Source organism: Hirundo rustica, chromosome 12 (genome assembly GCF_015227805.2).
Source record: "Hirundo rustica isolate bHirRus1 chromosome 12, bHirRus1.pri.v3, whole genome shotgun sequence".
Taxonomy (NCBI): domain Eukaryota; kingdom Metazoa; phylum Chordata; class Aves; order Passeriformes; family Hirundinidae; genus Hirundo; species Hirundo rustica.
This window is the reverse complement of record NC_053461.1, coordinates 7,050,793-7,070,693: the sequence shown is the minus strand read 5'-3', so window position 1 is coordinate 7,070,693 and position 19,901 is coordinate 7,050,793. Positions and strand designations below refer to the sequence as shown.

The 19,901-nt window shown below is 43.4% G+C and overlaps 1 protein-coding gene across 3 annotated transcripts in view; it reads right to left on the bottom strand.

Moving 5' to 3' along the window:
* Window positions 1–303: 303 nt before the first annotated feature.
* IARS1 (isoleucyl-tRNA synthetase 1) overlaps window positions 304–19,901 on the bottom strand; it is a 92,974-nt gene continuing 73,376 nt past the window's right edge. For 2 of the 3 annotated variants that reach the window (XM_040075987.1, XM_040075988.2), the window contains exons 27-34: window positions 17,843–18,017; window positions 16,402–16,505; window positions 16,025–16,120; window positions 15,028–15,204; window positions 11,457–11,568; window positions 10,426–10,551; window positions 5,945–6,088; window positions 4,736–5,019 (exon numbers count right to left, since the gene is read on the bottom strand). In XM_040075987.1, coding sequence (XP_039931921.1) covers window positions 4,736–5,019; window positions 5,945–6,088; window positions 10,426–10,551; window positions 11,457–11,568; window positions 15,028–15,204; window positions 16,025–16,120; window positions 16,402–16,505; window positions 17,843–18,017 — 1,218 coding nt within the window. Of the gene's footprint in view, window positions 896–4,735; window positions 5,020–5,944; window positions 6,089–10,425; window positions 10,552–11,456; window positions 11,569–15,027; window positions 15,205–16,024; window positions 16,121–16,401; window positions 16,506–17,842; window positions 18,018–19,901 lie in introns of those variants that run through there. The other variant, XM_040075989.2, reaches the window with a different exon arrangement.

Here is a 19,901-nt window from a genome sequence, read left to right as displayed (position 1 = left end):
TACTTCCCCTGCTGGCAGTACACGAGTGAACACTGAAACACTGACAAGTTGTATTGAGTATTATGAAAACTAAAACCCCAACTATTTTCAGTCTGCTTAAACATCAGAACAACTCTCCCCCAAACCCCTGAACAAACCAAGCCCCCAAACCTGTCAGCACCAGAATCCAAACAGGCACTGGCCCTCTGCACTGTCACATCTCAGGTGTCTCTGGCTGCTCCTGACCTATATGGAGCTCTGAGAGGAATCTTCTTCAGAAATCCCAAGGAAGCACAGCACTCTGAACTCATGGAAGCAAGAGGCTGGAGATGAAGCAAATTTATTGTTCCAAGTGTTGAAATGATGGAGTAATTGAAATCAACAGCCACACACTTGATGAAAACCCAGTAAGTACGAATGAACAAATCCGGGTAACCTTTAAATAAGTTACAAAGCTGTTGTGGGATGGCAGATATATATCAGAGAGCCTTACAGGTAACCCATAGTTTAGAAAAGATTGTCCTCTGCACAAAGGACAGGCAGAGAACAGCATCATTGAGGTACAAGTCCCATTTCTCTCAGGCAAATTACTGCATAGATATCTAAGGTTTCTGAACAGCTTTTACAGCATATTAAGATAACATAATGAAAATACACCGTATTTGAAACCAAAGAGCAGCATATTAGACATGCACTGGTAGAAAACATCCTGTGCGCCACTAGAGATGTTAAAAGTACCATACACAACTTGGATGTTCATCTAAAAGCATAATATTTTCCTCTGACTTCAGTTTTTGTGGACAAAAGTCTTCATGGTCATAAATCTGGAATTCTCAACATTCAGCTGTGGTGGGTATGACATGAACATAGAGGGTCTTCATGTTCAGGTTCTTCATAGAAACGTCCTTTGTGATTTCTGAATGAAGGAAAGAAGAAAGAAACAACAGAGTTAGTGCTCTTGCTTACCAGGAGAACTATGAACTTTTTAAATTTAATTTGCTTTATTCAGACATTTTTGTTGGTTCCACCACAGAGGGACTGGGACAGAAACTGCTCAGCTCAAAATTCCCTCCTGTTAAAGGCCAAGGCATGAAAGAAAGGTCACCACATGTTGGGAGTGTCCCTACAAGAGCAGGAGAGCCTGTTTTATGTTCCAAAGTAGAACCTTTTGAAAGTCAACATCAGCCCACAGCTCTCACCTTGACATCCTGACTGAGCAGCACCTAGTTCAGAAAACTCCAACATCGTGACATGAAGTCAATATGAACAGTACAACACAATGCACTGAAAGTCACAGTCCCTCATGAATAGCTTATATGTAAAGCAAGGATTGTAACAGTACCTGCTGAAAAACTACTGCTGGAATCTTGCTGAGTATGCCTGAAGAATTTCTTATCATACAGGACAATTCTCTAAGTCTTCCCATAGCTACATGCACAGAGTTTGGAAAAGGAGCAGGATAAAGTCCCAAGAAACCTCTGAAGGACAGAGGACACTTCCAACAGGCTGACTCAGGGGTTGTAATTATTCAAGAAACACAAACACTGAGTAATCCCAACTGTGTCTAGGGAAAGTCACCTGCAAAGCTTGCAGCAGCTGGAAATCTTTCACTATTACATTGTGAAATATGAAATTTTTCCCAAGAAGCCTGGTGCTTGCTGACTTTGCTCCCAGCACACACCAGCTGTAGCAAACTGCCCCACTGAGAGCAGAGTGTTTGGAATACTGCAAGGAAACAGCCTTGGAACAAAAGTCACCCCAGTACCAAACACCCCCGAGGCCTCTTCACTCAAAGTTCAGAGGGAAAAGAAGAAAGCTGGCAGGTGTAACCACAGGAACACTGGTGAAACCCAGATGAACAAGGATTGGGGTCATGGCGTCACTCTGCACCCCAGAACCCCTGCAGACAACCCAAGCAAATACAAGATAAAATAAAGATCTTGCACCAGTGTTAGCACAAAGGACACATTAATAACACCCAGACTGGCTGGGGGGTTTCAGCAGGAACTCTTTTGCAGTGTCTTGCCCCATCTTGCTTTGAAAAATATTTCACTGTCAGACTAAACACAGAATCTGCACTGATTTTAAAAGACATCTGTTAATTAGAGAACTGAGAAGTCCTCATGGATCACAGTATTTTCCGGGAGTTCTCTTCCATTCTAATACTCCTCTTTAAGCAGCTGAATATCCATGCACAGAACTGGAAGAGTGGAGCTATAATCCAATTCAGCAATTTATTCCCTCACTAACCTTCCTTCCCAGGATGTAAGAAAGTCTGGTCTGCAGAAGCAGCCAAACTAACTGTGAACTTGAGTCTCCAAGTCTCTTATTAAATATTTAAAATCCTGAAAAATGAGGAACTTACATGAGCGTATTTCCAACAGTACTGATACCAACAATTCATTTTAAAACCTGGAAATCTGATTTATCAACAGACTGTAGGGACAGCCTCCCTTCTGTGCCCAGTGCTCCAGGGAAGGGCTTTGCAGGGAGCACGTGACGTGTACCCATCATCCCCAGTGTGGCTCAGTCAGGTACCTGGAGCCTGTGTCACTCCAGCTCAGGAATAAGCAACACTCACCACCTGGACATTTATTTTTGGAATGTTTTCCAACATTACAAAGGAGGAGTCAAAACCATGTTTGTTTCTGAAAAGCAGGAGTGTCTCTGAGCAATAGACAGCAGATGCCCAACTGCCTGGATGGACCACATTTATAAAAATAACCTTTTCAAAACCAGTAACTCATTTTCCACCAAATGATTGCTTTTCCTTTTTATAGAACAGGCACCAAACTTCCAATTCATGGGTTATTCTCATCAAACACTTCAAAGAGTTAACAGCAAATACATTTTTTAGAATAAACCACAAAAAACCTACTCAAGAGACTGAACTTTGTTGTTCTGAAGGTAAGACCTTGAACAGATTGATCAGAAGATGAATAGGGGATTACAAAGCTGCAACAATAAACATTAATTGACCTGATGTTTTCTAGAGGCATCAGAGTGTTTTATATGCAGCACTTATTTATCATACAAAAAAGAGATGAGACGATAAAATACAGCTATGCCAGGGTTTAAACTTAAAAAATGTTATTCGAGGAGGTGAATGCTGCAAATCAAGTCTGAGATAGAAGTGTGGCTACAAGGCACTAGCTGCACAAATAAACCTCTGGGACCAACCTCTCTGTGTTCTGCATTTGAAAGAGACCAAATCAGTTGTTTTGGCCTTGGAGGAGTTATCAAATCTGATCTTTCACATCACTGTGAACTGTCACTTCATACACATTTATTAAAGTTTAAACAGTTCTAGAGAATCCATACTACAAGTGTTACAGTGATTTAATCCATTTCCCTTTCAGGTGAAGACATTTTAAAAATCCTCACTTCAACTGAGCCTTAAAGGCTGTTTTGCCTGTACATTTTCCTGTCCTGTCAGCTCCTTGCCTCTTTCAAAGCTCTGCAGTTTCCTACAGAGGTTATTCCAGTGCCTGAACAGAATCATCTGGTTCTGTACCAGTGACAGGAACCGAAGAGGAACTGTGACTAGCATCCCTTGTTCCTGAGTGCCTGAATCCCCAGGAGGGCAAGGCTGCACACAAAAATATCTTTTAGTTTATGCAAACCAAATGTAGTTCACTTTCTTGGTTTTTATCCCTGGTGCTGAAACACTCCAGGCTCCAGTTCTCTGTTAACACTACTCACCACATTATTTCTGGCATTTGCTCAAACTATCATCAGAAAGTTTCACTGGCATCTGAGATCCATGTGAGTTACAAAAATGGCTTGGGAATAACAAGGTGTGTACCTCACGTCATATGAAGTAAAACTTGAAAAAAGCCCAAACAGCCAAAAACCCACAACAAAACCCCCTCCTTACTCAGATTCCAGTGTATCGCACCTAAATCCTCTGGAGAGACCTGGGTGACCCCAGTTCTCAGCAGCTGCACTAGAGCTGCCCCTCCTGCCCTCCCCACCACTGACAGCCCCTCCTGAGGGAGCTCAGCCCACCCTGAGATGGGCAGTTGGAGCAGGAAGTCCAAATTCTGGACAGGTAACGTGTGATAAGCCAATAAATGTCATGGATCCCTCCCAAAGAGCTCATAAACCACATCACAGTGATACACTGCAGACAGACAGAACCCTGGGCATCGTTTCATTCAGAGAGCTAAATTCTCCTGAATGTAGGAATCCCTGTTTGGAGCTGTTTAGGTTTTTTACCATGCAGTTTCCAAACCGTTCTCTCTGTCAAATGAAGTCCCAAATCACTCGGGTCCAATTTTTCAGCACCATTGGTGGCTCTGGTTTCAGTCACACCCTCCTCATGAATCTGAGATTTTTGTTTCCCATGTCAGTGGGGGTTTGAGGGGTTCTTTAGCATTTCAGACCTGTGAGCATGTGCTGAAGCTTCTTGCTGCACAAATGGCTGTGCCCTACCGAGTCTGACCTACCCACACTGCTCTAACAGAGATCCAACACTCTTTTCCACCCGCTCCAATTCTCCAAGACAATGCAACAACATGAATGTTACAAGTTTAAACAGATTCTTACAATATTCCTACTGCAGGCTCACTTCCAGGAGGGGATTCACTGTTCAATCACTCAGCAGGGCAGTGCCATTCCCACTGCTGACTGACCTTTACTGCAGAAGGGAAAAGCTTTTACACAAACTTGCCTTGGCCATTTCATGAATGCATTACGGCTTAGAACTTCTAAATCTGTATGTTTGCTTAAAGGATTTTATTATGCTAATATTGAATTACTGGGCAAAATTAGACCTGTGTGTGAACAGTGTGGATATAGTAATTAAACTGGATCTCAGGTTACATGAGCTGCTCCTTAACAACTTCCAAGGATCCTCAGAAGAGCAAACCAAAGGTTTGTGCTTACCATGAGTTAGTGCTTCATCCAGGAACAACTTTAGCTTCCTGCTCCTGAGCCCAAAAACTTTTGCTGCCTCATGCAGAAGCCCTTTGTAGGTTAATCCATTCTGACCAACAGGGTTTTCCATTAGGAGAGTTCCCACTGTTCCTTTTTGGCATTCTGGACAAGATAAAACAGCTGAGTCACTATTGAGAAGAAAGGAAATAATTTATCTGGGTAAACTGAAATTTAGCATTTCTTCTTCCATTCCATCTCTATTTCTTCATGGTACTGAGAGAAAAAAGTTAGTATCTGTGGTATTTCTGTAAGTTCATGAATTATAGAGCCAGAAATGTAAGTGATGACTGACAGCTTGACCAACAGAAGAAAACTTCTTTACATGGGTTAACAGGTCAAAAGAGAGTCTGGAAAACATGAAATATTTCAACAGGACATAGAAACCACTTCATGCAGAAACTCACCAAGCACCTACTGATGATCAAACCCCCTGTAAAAATCAAATTTTTGGCTCCTGCAAGCTCTCAGTAGTGTCAGAAAGGGTTCATACCAGGCACAGGGTCAGAGAGGAAGTTACAGAAACAACTCGGCTGCTCCCAAGTGAGCTTTAAGAGCACCAGATTAGCAGCTGGGAAACAGAATTATACACACACATCTCTACACCCCAGAGCAGGTGAATAATATAATTCATTTGGCTTTTAAACAGCACTAAGAAATGTCTCACAGGCTGTTCCCAATGTCCTGGTAAAGAGCTGACTCTTCATTTAAACCTGTCTGTTTTAGACTCAGCCTTTTACAACAAGCTGCACAGGTGAGCTGATGGTCAGAAACAGGGAAACAATGCCAGGGGCTCATGCTTAACTACTGCCCCTTATCTTAAACTGCCTCACCTTTTTCTCTTAAGAGAAGAGGGAGAAAAGCTAAGTATAAACATTGTTTTTATCAGAAAGTACACACTAGGAAAAAAATAAAAGAAGTCACCATATACCAATTGAAACCTACACGTGTGCACCAGCACGTGAAAAGGGCCAAAGCCTGCATGACAGCAAGGCCAGGCTGTGAAGGAGCAGCCCAGCAGCCCACGTACCTTGTGGCTGTGCATTGATCAGCTGCAAGTTGATGTACTGGCAGAGCAGGGCACCAGGGGAGCTGGGCAGGGCAGGGGCTGACCCTGCTGTCACGTGCAGAGTCTTCCCACTGAGGCCCAGCAGGTCTGTCTGCTTTATCAGCTCTGCAACAGAAAGCGACACTGATCAGGCCACCCCAGGAGCTGACAAGGAGGCTGTCTCACTCCTGACCCCACTGCAGCAGCTTCTCCTCTTTCACAATCCCATCCTCAAGCTTCTCTGTTGGAAAAAAGGAATTTGTGCAGAAATATTTGGTTTTCATAATAACACAAAGAGGGTGCTTCGTTTCCTGTGGAAATTAGCTCCTATGTAACATTTCTTATGCACATAGTGACTTATGCAATAAAAATAGTTAGCTAACGTCAAACAAGCAAGAAATTATCCACCCAAGCCAACCATTCCTATCTCATTACACAAAGAGCTGCGATCTTTGCTTGCACCAAGACCCCCCTGGCCAAAGCAGACTGGGAATGTGTTACTATGCAACATCAGGGTATTTGTTAATATTAAATATATTAAACTCCAGAAAAAATAATTCAAGCCATGGGTCATGAATAAAGCCCCCTCCATGAGTATCTGTGTGCAATGCCAGCACAGCTCAAGATCCAGCCAGGCAGACGGAGAGAATGGGGGAAGACCAGACCCAAACCGGGAGCCCTGTCTCCAAGGGCATCAGAAGAAATCCCTGGAAGTGCTGGGAGGAGAAGCTGATGAGGTTTCTGTGACAAAAATGAATTCTGCAGCATTGTCTGAGCCTTGAGGTCAAACAGAACCACTGATGGGCACAGCATTAAAGATACACAGGAATAACATCACTCTCTGCTGCAGAGAACTCCAGAGATGAAATCCAGGGAGAATTTATGCATTTAATTCCTCGTCAGAACTGCGTGTTCTGTCCATATGGAACAGGCACACCTGTCAGCTCCAGCCAACAGGTTTTCATTCCACAGCAGCCCTATGCTCATGTCACGGAGCCTAAGCAGTACAAAGCTCATTTTCTATCAGTTCACCTGAAAGAATCTCATGGAGACTGATTTATATATGTATACATTTTGTAGGTTTATAAACTTATAAATAATAATAATAATCCCTTAACTGACCACCCAGCTCCCCAAAGAAGCCCCAAACCCTCAAAAAAACTAAACCTACAAAAAGGTGAACAACAATCACAAGCTACAAGCTCTCAAAATTCTGTCAAGTGCCACAGAACAGAGTGGGATGCACTGGGGAGCATTTACAGTATCGTTCGAGAAAGGACAAAGACCTCAAGCTGCACCTAAGAGTCTAAAATGTGTATTTTAAATATCAACTTTTATGTATTTGTATATAAATGTTGAACGGTTTAAAGAAAAAAAGAAACCAAAAGCCAAACACTGCTCTGGCCTGTCTGAGGTGCCAGGCATGTGCTCAAGCACAGGAAGGGGATTTGCTTGTGGTTTTATTTTCAGGAAAGCAAGAAAACTACTGAATTAACAAGTGGAGAGGAATTACCAAGATTTCATCCAATGGAAGGGAGCCAGGGGCAAGTTTTTACTAAACCAGCACGATTTCAAGCCACAGGAAGAGAGAGCACAGGGGAGCAGGGGGTGACAGAGCTGGGAACACCGGGGCCAGTAACTCTCAGTGTGCCATTCCCCAGCTGGCAGCGTCCCTGTGGATCCATGCAGGGCAAGGAGGCACGAGCTGCATTAATGGGGGTTTGCCCAATTAACAAATTAGCACTTGGCATTCCAGGAGCACTGACATTTTCCCAGGGAAGAGCTCAGGCACAGCGCTGTCAGAAAAGTCTGTTCACAGAACCCTCTCCTAAGAGCAAGAAAAAATGGATCATTTTTTCACATATATCAACAGACCTGGAGGCAAGCAGATTTTACAAGTGCTCATCAAAATCACTTTAAAAGTCAGTTCTCCCTGCAGCTGGGGTTTAAGTGGTAATGCTCTCCTCTAAGGTACCTTACAGCCTCACAGCCTTTTAAAAATTGCAGATGAAAAAAATCAGCCATCTGAAAATCATAAAGATGAAATAAGACATGGATCAAAAGGTTTGTAGGGAGATTTTTGCCCCACCTTCCTTGCCTCTTCCTTTTTTTTAACCCCTATACGAGCTACAGATGCATTTCTTCCCATAAACGTATTGAAAGTGTTTTAAATAAACCTTTTTCAATATGGGCTACTTCCATGAAAGCTGAGTGTAAGTCTACAAGCATCCCAACGAAAGAGTTTAGAGAGTTTTCAGCAATCTAGAGGGAAAAAAGTCACAGACAACTTTTTTTACCACTTGACTTGACTCCAGCTTCTTCCCTTTGAATTTTTTTTTTTTAATGTAGAAGGAGACAAATTCTATTTTCAGTTTCTGAAGGCCAGTACAAGTCCCAGAGCCTTGTCTGGGGATTGTGCAGTTCCTCAAAATACCTTAACAGGTTGTTGGGGAGGAAATGTTTATCCCATTATTCCAGTGCTGCACTGAAAAGCAGGGACAGGATCAATCTGAGCCTCCCTTAATGCAAGAACTGCCCGATCCTGTGCCACGGCACAACCCTAAGGAAACCCTCATTACAATTAGAGAAGAAGATAATAAATTACTGCAAGTAAAGTGGACAGCCCTAGAAACCACAGGAAGGGAATGAGGAGCCAGAAATACGGTTTTACTTGGTCCCAATTTCATTAACACACGTGGGAACAATTCAGAAATTACTTGTCTGGAGCGCACGGCCTCTCTCCGCAATTCCTCTCGGACACAGCGGCTGATTCCAACCCCTGCTCGCCCCCAGAGGCCCTGGAATCACCAGGAGACCTCACCTGAGGTTATCCACACCAAGGCTGGGCAGATAGAGCAGATGGACTGTATCCAAAACAAACACTGGAATCTGGTTCTGTGCTCTGACACCTTTTCAGGACTGTTCTCCTGGCACGTGCCCTGAGCTGTGACTCCCCAGAGAGCCACATCTGCTGACCTACACTTGTTTGAGATGTGACAAACCGCAACAAAAGCCAGTTTGATAATCTGACCCTTCCAAGGGAATTTCCATACGGTTAATAAGCGCTCTGCCCACACCACCGACACCAACTGACAGGTGAAAATCAGGATGCCAAGATGGAAGTCTCAAAATGACTCCTGAGGAGCAAAGGTGCCACGGAAAAGAATAATGGAAAGGAATCAAGCCTTTGTTGCTACAGCAGAGGAAGAGGGAAGGTTTCAACTTTCTCCACCACTTCCTTTAGGACTTCAGCATTAATGGATTTGTGCCATCTTTTTATCCTATAAATGGCAGAAAAAACCCAAATACTGAGTCAAACTACTTATAAAGTTCATGAGATGGGAGTTTCCCAACTCCTCAGGGATTCTGCAGGTCACCTCTTATTATCTGTGGTGACAATGAAAAACAGAAGTACAGAGGCCCCTCTGCAGGCACAGACCATGCTGTTATCCTTCCTATTTGGAAAACAATTTCAAGGAAAACCATTTTCCCCTTCAAAACACAACTGGAACTTGAGGAAGATACTGAAGGATCTCCTCTAAATCCCCTTTGACTGAAAGCAAAGATTATAACCCTTTTGTGTGACAGGACTGTTCAGCTGAGCTGAGCATGACCTGAAAGATTTATCGCAGTGACCTCACGGATCACACGAGATGGGAAACCCTCAAAATCCTCCTAGAAATATTCTCAGGACAGGACAAGTAAGGAAACTAAGGACTGAGGTGGGAACAGTGACACACAGACTACTTCTTTACAGATGTCACTGTTGGACATGAACCGGTGATCCCCAGCAGCTCAAAACAGCCAATTCAAGTATCTCCCCCTCAGGTGTGTTTCAGTAGTATTTCCATGAAAAAAAACCACTAATAAAAGGTTTTGTAGCCATCTAATTACCGTTTTTAAAGTGTTTGGGTTTTGTGGTTTGTTTTTTTTTTTTCATTCTTGTGCCTTAACAAAGTTCAAGCTGCAAAAGTATTCCATAGGTTTTTTCGAAAAAAAGAAGAAATACAGAACTCCTCAAGGTTGTCCAGGGTGGAAAGGCAACGTTTTTCTTCTACAGATCACAGTTTGCATTCAGCCCAAGTTCTCACCCTGCCCACTGAGGCGCTGGGGAACAGAAAGCATGGAAAGGATGATGGCAGCTCGCCATCAAGATCCAGCATAGCCTGGGCCCAGTGGAAATGCTGAAATAAATCATATTTTGTCTTGATGAGAACTTGTAATGGAGGCAAGATAACAGATGAGCACCATTTAGCAGCAGCTTTTGGAAACATGTTCATGTGACTATAAACACAGTCTCATAAGCTAAGTACTATAAAATGGAATATTTTCTGAGCCATTTTCTTGTCAATTTGATATAGCTAGCTAGGCAGCTATAAATTACACAGTAAATAATTATACAGTAAATGACTCCTAGCCGCTACTCGAAAGACTTCCAATTTTCCTTGTCATACTCCATTTACCTGTGTTTCCATTAAAAACTGTCAGTTTGGAATTTTTGAGACCAAAAATGCAGGAGACGGCATCTATAAGTCCAGTGAAATTCAAGGTATTATCTCCTTTTGGATTTTCCAGCAGCAACACACCATCTAAAACCAAAATTAAGAAATTAAAATGCAGTTTGGAAGCAATATCCAAGTTCTAATGATTTTCTAATGACTCTAATTACTTCCAGTGAGTTTTTAAGCCAATTAAAATCAGCAACACTGCATCTTCCCAAATTTTTTTTACTGGGAAAGGGGAAAGAAACAGAGCAATGGACTGATGTGTATTTCAGATTTATCATGTACAAGTTATATTTGCTTTTATTAACAAAGTAATCCCATTAATACGTTACTAAAGTACAACCCAGTGTTACATTGGTTAAAAACTGACAGACTACGCCCTCTGAGATGGTCACCAGTTTTTCCAGCTGGATTCATTCTCACTCAGGGAGCACACTGATTTCCATACATAAACTGGCAGTATATGCAAGAAAAAAACTCCCCAAGAGCATTTAGTTTTCTCTCTTTTTAATACATAACTCACCCTTGTAACAACATCACTGCACCCATGTCCATTGCCCAAGGCACAGTCAGGCTATTTCTCTAGTTTTAAGTATTCTTTTCATCTCTGTACTTCATATCTGAACTTTTCAAACATTCTCCTCCACATCCAGGCCTCACCTCCTGCACAGTGCTACAGCAAAAACTACAAAATCTCAAGCACAGCCCTAAATCCAGAGAGTGCACCCCTCACAAAGATAAGACACAAATTCTCCCTGGAGCAGGAGTAACAACTCCTGTGCCCACGGGAGTGTTTCCCTCACAAGAAATCACGGACAGGTGTGGTTTTGCTTTGAATAAACTCATTTTCAAGAATCATTTAAAGCTCCTATTGGAGGGGAGGCTCCACCACCTTTCCAATGAATTCAGGCTCCAGCACTCACCACACCTTTTCCAAACCCTCCGTCACACCGGCCCTGACAACCCAAGCTGGGGATGTTCACTCCTACCTTGTTCTGTCCCGTTGACACAAACTTTGAGGTTGACATAGGCACAGGCTGGGCCATCAGACTGACACACCCCTCCTCTGACCAGGGTGATTTCCAGCTCTGAGCCCTTCAGCTGAGGAAAGAGAGAGATCAGATTTATGTCAATATTGCTTTATTAAACAGAGCACAGTATTTTCCTTCAATAAACAACACCAAGATCTTGCCTTGCTATACTAAATGGGATTTACCATAAAATAGAGATTTTTTTTCCCCACATCTTCCTTCAGGGGCAGTGCTTCAGACATGAATCTGCCTGCACCAGATGTCAGGAAAGCAGGGAATAAACAGCCTGATTTTCACAAGTGGTGAGGAGCGATGACACCCTCCCCAAAATATAATCCCCAAAGCAAATCTGCCCGAGAGGAGCACTCCTCCAGAGAAATTCAGAGTACTGCCCATGCCCCTGCTCTCAGTCACTGCCTAGAGAAGCCTCCACTATCCCTGGGGGACCACTGAGAATCCCTTGGGTCACAGCTGCCTTGGTACCACCAGAAGGTACCAGTGACCCTGTCAGACCAGGAGATCCAACATGGATCTGCCAGAAAAGATCCAGAAATCACCCATATGAACAATTAGGACTAAAAGACCATTTAAGCCTTTTTTTTTTTTTTTGTGAATTTAGAGATGGTCTTTGGAAAGAGACACAGTCCAAAGGGTGACAGACAAATTTGGAAGTGCCATTCTTGACTGAAGTCTTATTACAAAGTAGGTTAAAACACTTATGCAGCAACAAATGCCATTCTCTGTTTATCCATTCTACGAACAATTCAAAATTCATTTTTCAAGTACCTACTTTTCTGCCCCAATAGTTTCTGATAAACTGCATTTTTTTGTTGTTGTGGCTTGAAGCAAGTCTTTGGGAAAAGAGCTCAGAATTAAAGCCTTGTATCAAAAATCAATCCAGGGTAATTTCCCAGAAATAATGATTTGAATGTAATCACAGTAAATGTAAAAAAGGACAGAGTGCATTTCCTTCCATAAGCAGACTTGTGTTACTCCTCTGAGTAACTTCCAGAAATTTGGATCAATGATCCTGCCACAGCTGACTTAACTTATGCAATCCCATGAAAGGATTTCTCAGGAAGGGCTTTCTCATGTCACTGCTCTCAATGCGACAAGGCTGCAGCAGAACACGGAGTCAAGCGTCTGCCCTAAGCAATCCATCTCTGCAGGCCCAGGAACAGAGATTTCCAAGAAGCACTTGACAGCTGCACTGAAATCTCAGTCGTCTGTTTCTCTCTGTCTATTCAAAAGTCTAAGTGTGTGATAAACACTTCAGAGGCACATCAAGCCCATAAGCACAGAAAAGGCTGCAGCAGGCACAGAGCACCTCCACAAGGAACTTCTCTGGGGTGACTGTTCCTGCCCATGGTAGGGGGTGCAACTACATGATCTTCAAACCCAAACCCATTCTACCATTCTATAACTGAGACTCCTTACAATAAAGTAATAATGAACAAGTGCATGACTTCTGTTCTTCTATGCCTCCATTTCCCACACACAAACTGCACCCCCTCAGCACTCAGGACTTGTAGCATCTCACAGAATCCTGGAGTCGATTGGTTGGAGGGTATTTTACCTTAGCGATCATTTCATTCCACTCCCTGCCATGGGCAGGAACACCTTCCACTGTCCCAGGCTGCTCCAAGCCCCAGTGTCCCACCTGGCCTTGGGCACTGCCAGGGATCCAGGGGCAGCCACAGCTGCTCTGGGCACCCTGTGCCAGGGCCTCACCACCCTCACAGGGAACAATTCCTTCCCAGTATCCCACCCAGCCCTGCCCTCTGGCAGTGGAAGCCATTCCCTGTGTCCTGTCCCTCCATCCCTTATCCCCAGTCCCTCTCCAGCTCTCCTGGAGCCCCTTTAGGCACCGGAAGGGGCTCTGAGCTCTCCCTGGAGCCTTCTCCTCTCCAGAGAGAAGAAGAGCAATTCAGTGCTCATGGTTTTGTTTGAAACCCCTCCCTGCCAAGGTTTCAAGGTGTCAGGAGGCCCTCTCAGCAGGATGCCCACAATGAGACAACTGCATTTCTCTAAATTGAGCTGACAACAGCCCCACAGAACTGACTGGCAGAACAGGGTTATTTCGTGAAGATTTCTGTAGCTTTTCTCTGTCTGAAATTCAACATTTGTGCAAATATAGGGCCTGACCTACAAACCTCTCCTAGGGTCACACACCAGCTCATCATCTCCACAACTGAAAGGGCTGCCTGGTTTTTGCTGACAGCCAGATGACAGCCCTCAGTTCTATCCATAAAAACCAGGTCAGGTGCCTGCTGTCAGGGTAGGATTTCATCTCTACACACGCAGCATTATTTACGACTAAACCAATACACTCATCTTTCCACAATGCTTTTCTTCACTAAAATATATGAAGTTAGATTTAGGTAAGAGTAAAATAAGCATGGGGGGAACCACACCTACACAGGCATGAAAGCTTTCATGGAAAGCAACAGTGACCAGCACTGAAGCTCAGGTCCAGGTGATTTGAGGCAGGCAATCAGACAGGAGCTTCCCAGCACTGCATTTCCAGCTGCTTTTACATTCCAATTCAGATTTGATGTTGACTTCGCATCAAATTGTCCATCAGAAGCATCAAATAAGGACTTAGAAAAAACTTTTAAGATTTTCAGGGATGTCTCAACCACAGTATTTACTTAAGTGTTTTCCCCCTCTTTGCCACTACATGAAACTGATGGTTTTGAAAAAGGCCGGACAGGGCTTTGTTTCAAATCTGTACAACTTCAGAAGTGTCATTAATAACGATAAAACATTTCCTTTACAAATACTATTAAAATGGATGAAATGTGCCCTTTCCTTTCAGCTATTCCCTGCCTTCCCAGCCATTCTGTACATCAAATTTCAAGCCTGATAGATCCTACGCTCTTGTGTAAATTAATCTTTGTGGTCCAGCAGGACATTTACGTTGAAGAATAGTTCATTCACAATTCTACTGGGAATGTCTTTTGAATAGAGTAAGTTTCAGGAAAAACATGGCAAAAACGATCATCAAATATGTCAGAGGAAGCAATCAAGGAAAACAACAGAAATTGCTGCTGATTTGAACTGTGAAACTACACTTTTACAACAGACAACGTCAGCAACACAGGGCAGAGGAAAAAACATCCTTAAATATTAAACAAGTTGGTCTTAAGCCAAGTTTAGCCTTGAAGGAGAAGTTCTAATACAAAAGTCTATTAATCTAAAAAAAAAAAATCAGAGCAACAACATTTGGGCTGTTCAAACAATACATTAATCCAAGTACAATCAACTGTGTATTAAGTTCAGACAAACAAACAGCCTCAGTTATTTACTCTGGTATCCAAGCAGCTTGATTTTCAAAAACACCACGCATCCAGAACACAACTCCTTTCTTTATAAACCAAAGAAGACTAATACATAAAAGTCATAGATAGAAAACAATATCTGCTCTATCCCACAAATAAATATTGACACCATTATTCTTTAACTGGAGCAGCTCGCTGGGTAACGAGCAAATAAGATGAACTATGCAAGCAGAGCTTCTCTTTCTTACTTGGGTTGTTTCCTGGATGAGAACTTCCTTTGAGGTAGGCACGGGGTAAGGCTTCAGGTCTGCCTTTATTGTGGCAAAAATGAACTCGGCGTGTTGCTGGATGACGGTGTCCAGGTATTCCCCCTCTGGCAGGGCTCTGTAGTACACCGTGATCTCATCTGTGGGGACCAGGTTCCTCTGCAGGACACACACACACCCCCCATTACTGACAGCAAAACCACAAACCAAGGGAGGAATACTCGACAAGATAAGAAAAAAAGGTGTTTTTTCAAGTAGTTATTAAAAGCTTCCATAAAAGACTTAGAAAAAAACAACCCTTCTGCAAAAACACTGAGAATCTTAAAACATGGGAGTATAGGCAGGATTAAGTATATTGATATTCATTACAGTGAAAACAGATGATGGCCTTATGTCTACAGAACTACATTTAAATAAATCATCCAGTAACACATGGGAGAGTTTTCATGGCCACATTCCTTCCCAATTATATTTTATACAGAAATAAATTCTCTTAAGTTTTATACATGTAAAAAACATTAAAATATATAAATCTGCATAGGTGTGGCTATATATATTTTTAAAACCACAACATGTGTGTATATACACATATTATATATATATGTATATATTAAAAATCTACATAGATTTTTAAAATTATATATATATATAATGTAAAAAAATATCTATTTTGGTAAAAACTTGTAGTTTTTCAGTCGTATGCTGAAGAAAGGTCCTTTCCAACACAGATTTTTCTATTAATCTATAATTTAGGTAGCCTTAACTGCACAGGTATCCTTTCCAAAGTAATGCGCCCCACGAAAATTTTCTCTACACATCCTTTAGAGTTTTTCCAAGGGAATCCAATCAGACAACCATACATGAGGAGTAAATTATGCAGGGCTTCAGATTTAATTTAAAAATGCAGTCTCTGCTGCATATTGCCCAGGCTGCTGAAAAGGAAATGAGAATGTCTTGTCCCACCCCACTGATCGCTTACCTTCTTGCGAAGCTTCTGGATGCGATTGATCACTTCCCGGGCAACTCCTTCATCCACCATGGACTGGTCTGGGGTCACATCCAGAAGCACCAAAACCTGAGCAAATGCACAGAACACTGATGAACAGGTGACAAACTGGAAACAAGGTGGAAGTAACACTCTCAGGAGCTCAGGTGGCTTTTAGAGAGCTCCTCACGTACAAAATACGATGGTGGAGAGAGTATTGAACAGCTCCAGGATTCACACGCTCCTGGAATGTGCTGAACTACCTGAACTAACAAACCCAAGCCAGCTTCCACCTCACCGTTTTCCTGTGGCTTCCTGAGGAACTCTTCCCTTAATCAAAAAAGAAAGAGAGGAAATAACCAATAAAATACCTGAGCATCGGAATGTGCCTCGAACTGGGCAGATCCCTCTGTCATCTGATACATGAGACGGAGATCTTCCCCGTGGAGTTCGTGTCCTTCCACAACAATGCTACCTGCAGAGTTGGCAGATGGAGAGCATCTCTTACCAACCAAGTAAAACCTCCAGTTTTAAATTCAGAAAGCTTTAACCCAGTATCAGATTTCACACACGTGCAATCCAGTCAAACAGCAGTTAAGCACTAGTAAGCAGCACTGAATTATCCCACATTCCCGTTTTTCACACAAGCACTCCCCTGGCAGCAGAGCTCACTAAAACACAAGCACTTCAGCAACTGTTTGTGTGGAACCATCTGAATGGAATAAAACTTAAAAATAGCCTGTATACTCCACCAACTCCAAATTTCCATTTAAGCAGTTCACTAAATAGATAGAGCTGCAAAATTCACACCCATTGTAACTCTGGATTTGAAGGAATGCTTTTAGAATAAAAGCTACTGCTCAAATACTCAGTTCCAATCCAATTCAGTCTCACAGAAAGCTTCTTCTCTGCTTCATCTTGGCTTTACAAGAGAACTTAAAATCAGAGAAGATCCTGAGTGGGAAGGGACCACAGGGATCACTGGGTCCAACTCCTGGCCAGACACCCCAACAATCCCACCCTGTGCATCCCTGGGGGTATTGTCCAAACACTCCTGAAGTTCTGGCAGCCTTGGAGCTGTGCCCATTCCTTGGGATGCTCAATGCCCTCTAGGGGAAGAACCTTTTCCTATTATCCATCCTAAACCTCCCTTGACAGGAAGGAACAGTTCAACAGGAGAGCATTTTACAGTCAGTGTTTCTAATTTACTGTCAGACAAATATTGGAAATAAAAACCCCCAGTTTTCTCCTTGTAACAGCTGTATAGGAATAATAAAGAGGGAAGCAGGCCTTAAGCTCCCCTAAGCTCACGAAAGGATACCCTGCCACCCTTGAGTGTCAGATCCAGTTTTTCCAAATAACTGCATGGGACTGCTGGGAAACGTTCCTCGAGCATCAGCCTCATTACAAGGTGAGACAACAACAGACGGCAACAGCTCACGTCTTGCCAAGAGCAGCCAAAGATCTCTTTGCTTCAAGGCCTTTTAAAAGTTTTCTAACCACCAGCAAATTGTTCAAAGCTTACAGACATCTGCATAAACCAATCATTAAAACTACATGTATACCTTACATCTAACAACAGGTGCTTGTTTCATACTTCCCACCATTCGGGAACTTTTTGCACTCTTCTATAAACAAAGCACAAAGCCTCATCATTAAACTTCTCTATTCTCTCGCTTGACATGTTTTTTCTGCTTGCTAAGGCCTACCTCTACACAGCACAGAAACACAGTTTTATGATTACACGTCCTCATTCCCGTATCTTTCCGCAGCTCGGAGAGTTTTCTCCTTTTGCTCTTTCCCACTACAGACCTGTCTCCTGGAACCTCTCCAGCTGCTCGCTGCTGAGCTCCTTGATGGCAGCCATGACGGGCTTGAAGGCGCCCTTGAGGCGGCGGCCCAGCACGGTGTGCTCGGGCTCGGCCCGCAGGCGCACGCCGTACCTGGCCTTGTCCGCAGACAGCGTCAGCGCCCGCACGTTCAGCTCCTGCGGGGACACACACACACGGGACATGGCCTCAGCAACGCTGCGGGCAAGGGGCACGGGGTGTGGGGCTGCCTCCATGGACCGAGTCACTGGCCAGCACTGGGAGAGCAAACAAACCCAACCCTGGAGCCAGCCTCAGCAGCAGGGCCCAGCCTCACATTCAGCCTCCAGGCTCTGTTGTTTCAGACAGCTCTCACCTCCCATCAGCCCCCTACAGCCCTTTTTATTTCCCCCTCACCACTGCCTGAAGAGCTAAACCCGTTCCCTCTGTGTGCAGTGGTGGAGCTCAGGAGAGAAAATTCTGCTGGAACAGTTCTTTCAGAACACATCAAGCCAGGAAACCATAACGGACCATTTTATGGTTGAGGTTGTACAAAATGGCATCATTTTGTCTCCTTCTTACCTGTTCATTCCAGCCCTTCACTGCACATAAAACCAGCCTGCTCAGAAAAGCTTCTGGCTGTGCCCTGCATCCAAAACAGCTTTATAAAACCAGCATGGACTTCAGAAGGGGGCCCAGGCACTGCAGGAATGCGTGTGCCCATTTTGCTGAGTTGCAGGTGCAGATATTTTTGCAACATAGCGGTGCTGTGGGAAGTTTTACACAACTGACTGAGAGGATAACGTAGCTTTCACATGAGGAAAGACCAAGGCTGGAACCCTTTGGAGAGAAGAAAGCCAAAGGGGGATATGACAGGTTGGAAAACATGAGAGACAGACCCGCACATACATTTCACTGCAATCCAGCAGGTTCTGTCTGCCAGGCCGCCCAACACTTGAAGCATTTGGTGTTTAATGCCCACAGGATGGTGCTCAGAGCTCCCATCCCCACGCTACAGCATCACCACGTGCACTTGGCAAACAAGCTGCTCCAAGGCATTTAGGAAGCAGAAGTAAATGGCAGCATCAGCATGACAGGACTAGCAAGTAGCCAAACATTTGGATTGAGAAATAATGCTTAAATACAACCTCTGAGCCACAGCCTAATTCCCTAGGAAGTCCTAGTGACATGAGGAGCCAAGAACACAACTGAATCTAATTTTATTTAATATATCTTTTAGGAAATCTAATGAAAATTACGCACTTCAGAAATTCAGTTTCAATGGGGTGCTGCTGGAAACGAGCCCACGAGTTGTAAATGACAACCTCATGGGGGAAAAGAAACAATAATCCAAAAAACAGTGCAAATTGAAAGATGACTTTGGGCCTGATTAGATAAATCACAGAGAAGCCAACTCCAGCAGGACAAGTCTTCTGTACTAATTAGATTAGGAAATAATTCTTTTGTACACATTATGCATTTAAAAACCCAAAATGAGTCTTTGAAAAACAAAAACAACAACAAAAAAAATCTGTATCTTAGGTCTGTTTACATCAGTCTCAGTGCTTTGACTGAAAATATTATTTTAATTCTTAATTTTTATCTTCCTAATTACTCAAAATTAGCTCCTTAGCACATCTTTCAAGTCTCACGTGGACATACTGAGGCAACCAGCCCTTCCCATGACCAGCTGGAAGAGCTGTCCATGGAATTCCTGAACATACAAGGGCCTTCAGCTGGTGCCACGTGCCCCAGCTAAGCCCAGTCCTCAGAGCAGAGACAGAAATGTCACAAATGCTGTGCTTCAGCTGGGCTGGGCTCTCGAAGCAGGCAGCCTGAAAAGGAAAGTAAGTACTCATTATGTAACAGTGTAAGAAAAGAAGAACTGCTGGGCCTCCCAGCCACAGCTCTTTTGTCACGTAATTCAGCCCCATCACAGGCTCGGTCCGGGTTTGATGGAGAAGTCAATTTTCTGTTTTCCAGCAGCCCTACACAGGGCTGGGGGCTGGAGGGAATGCAAAGGTTGGGTGGAAACAAGCTTCTGACTGAGCACAGAGTCAAAT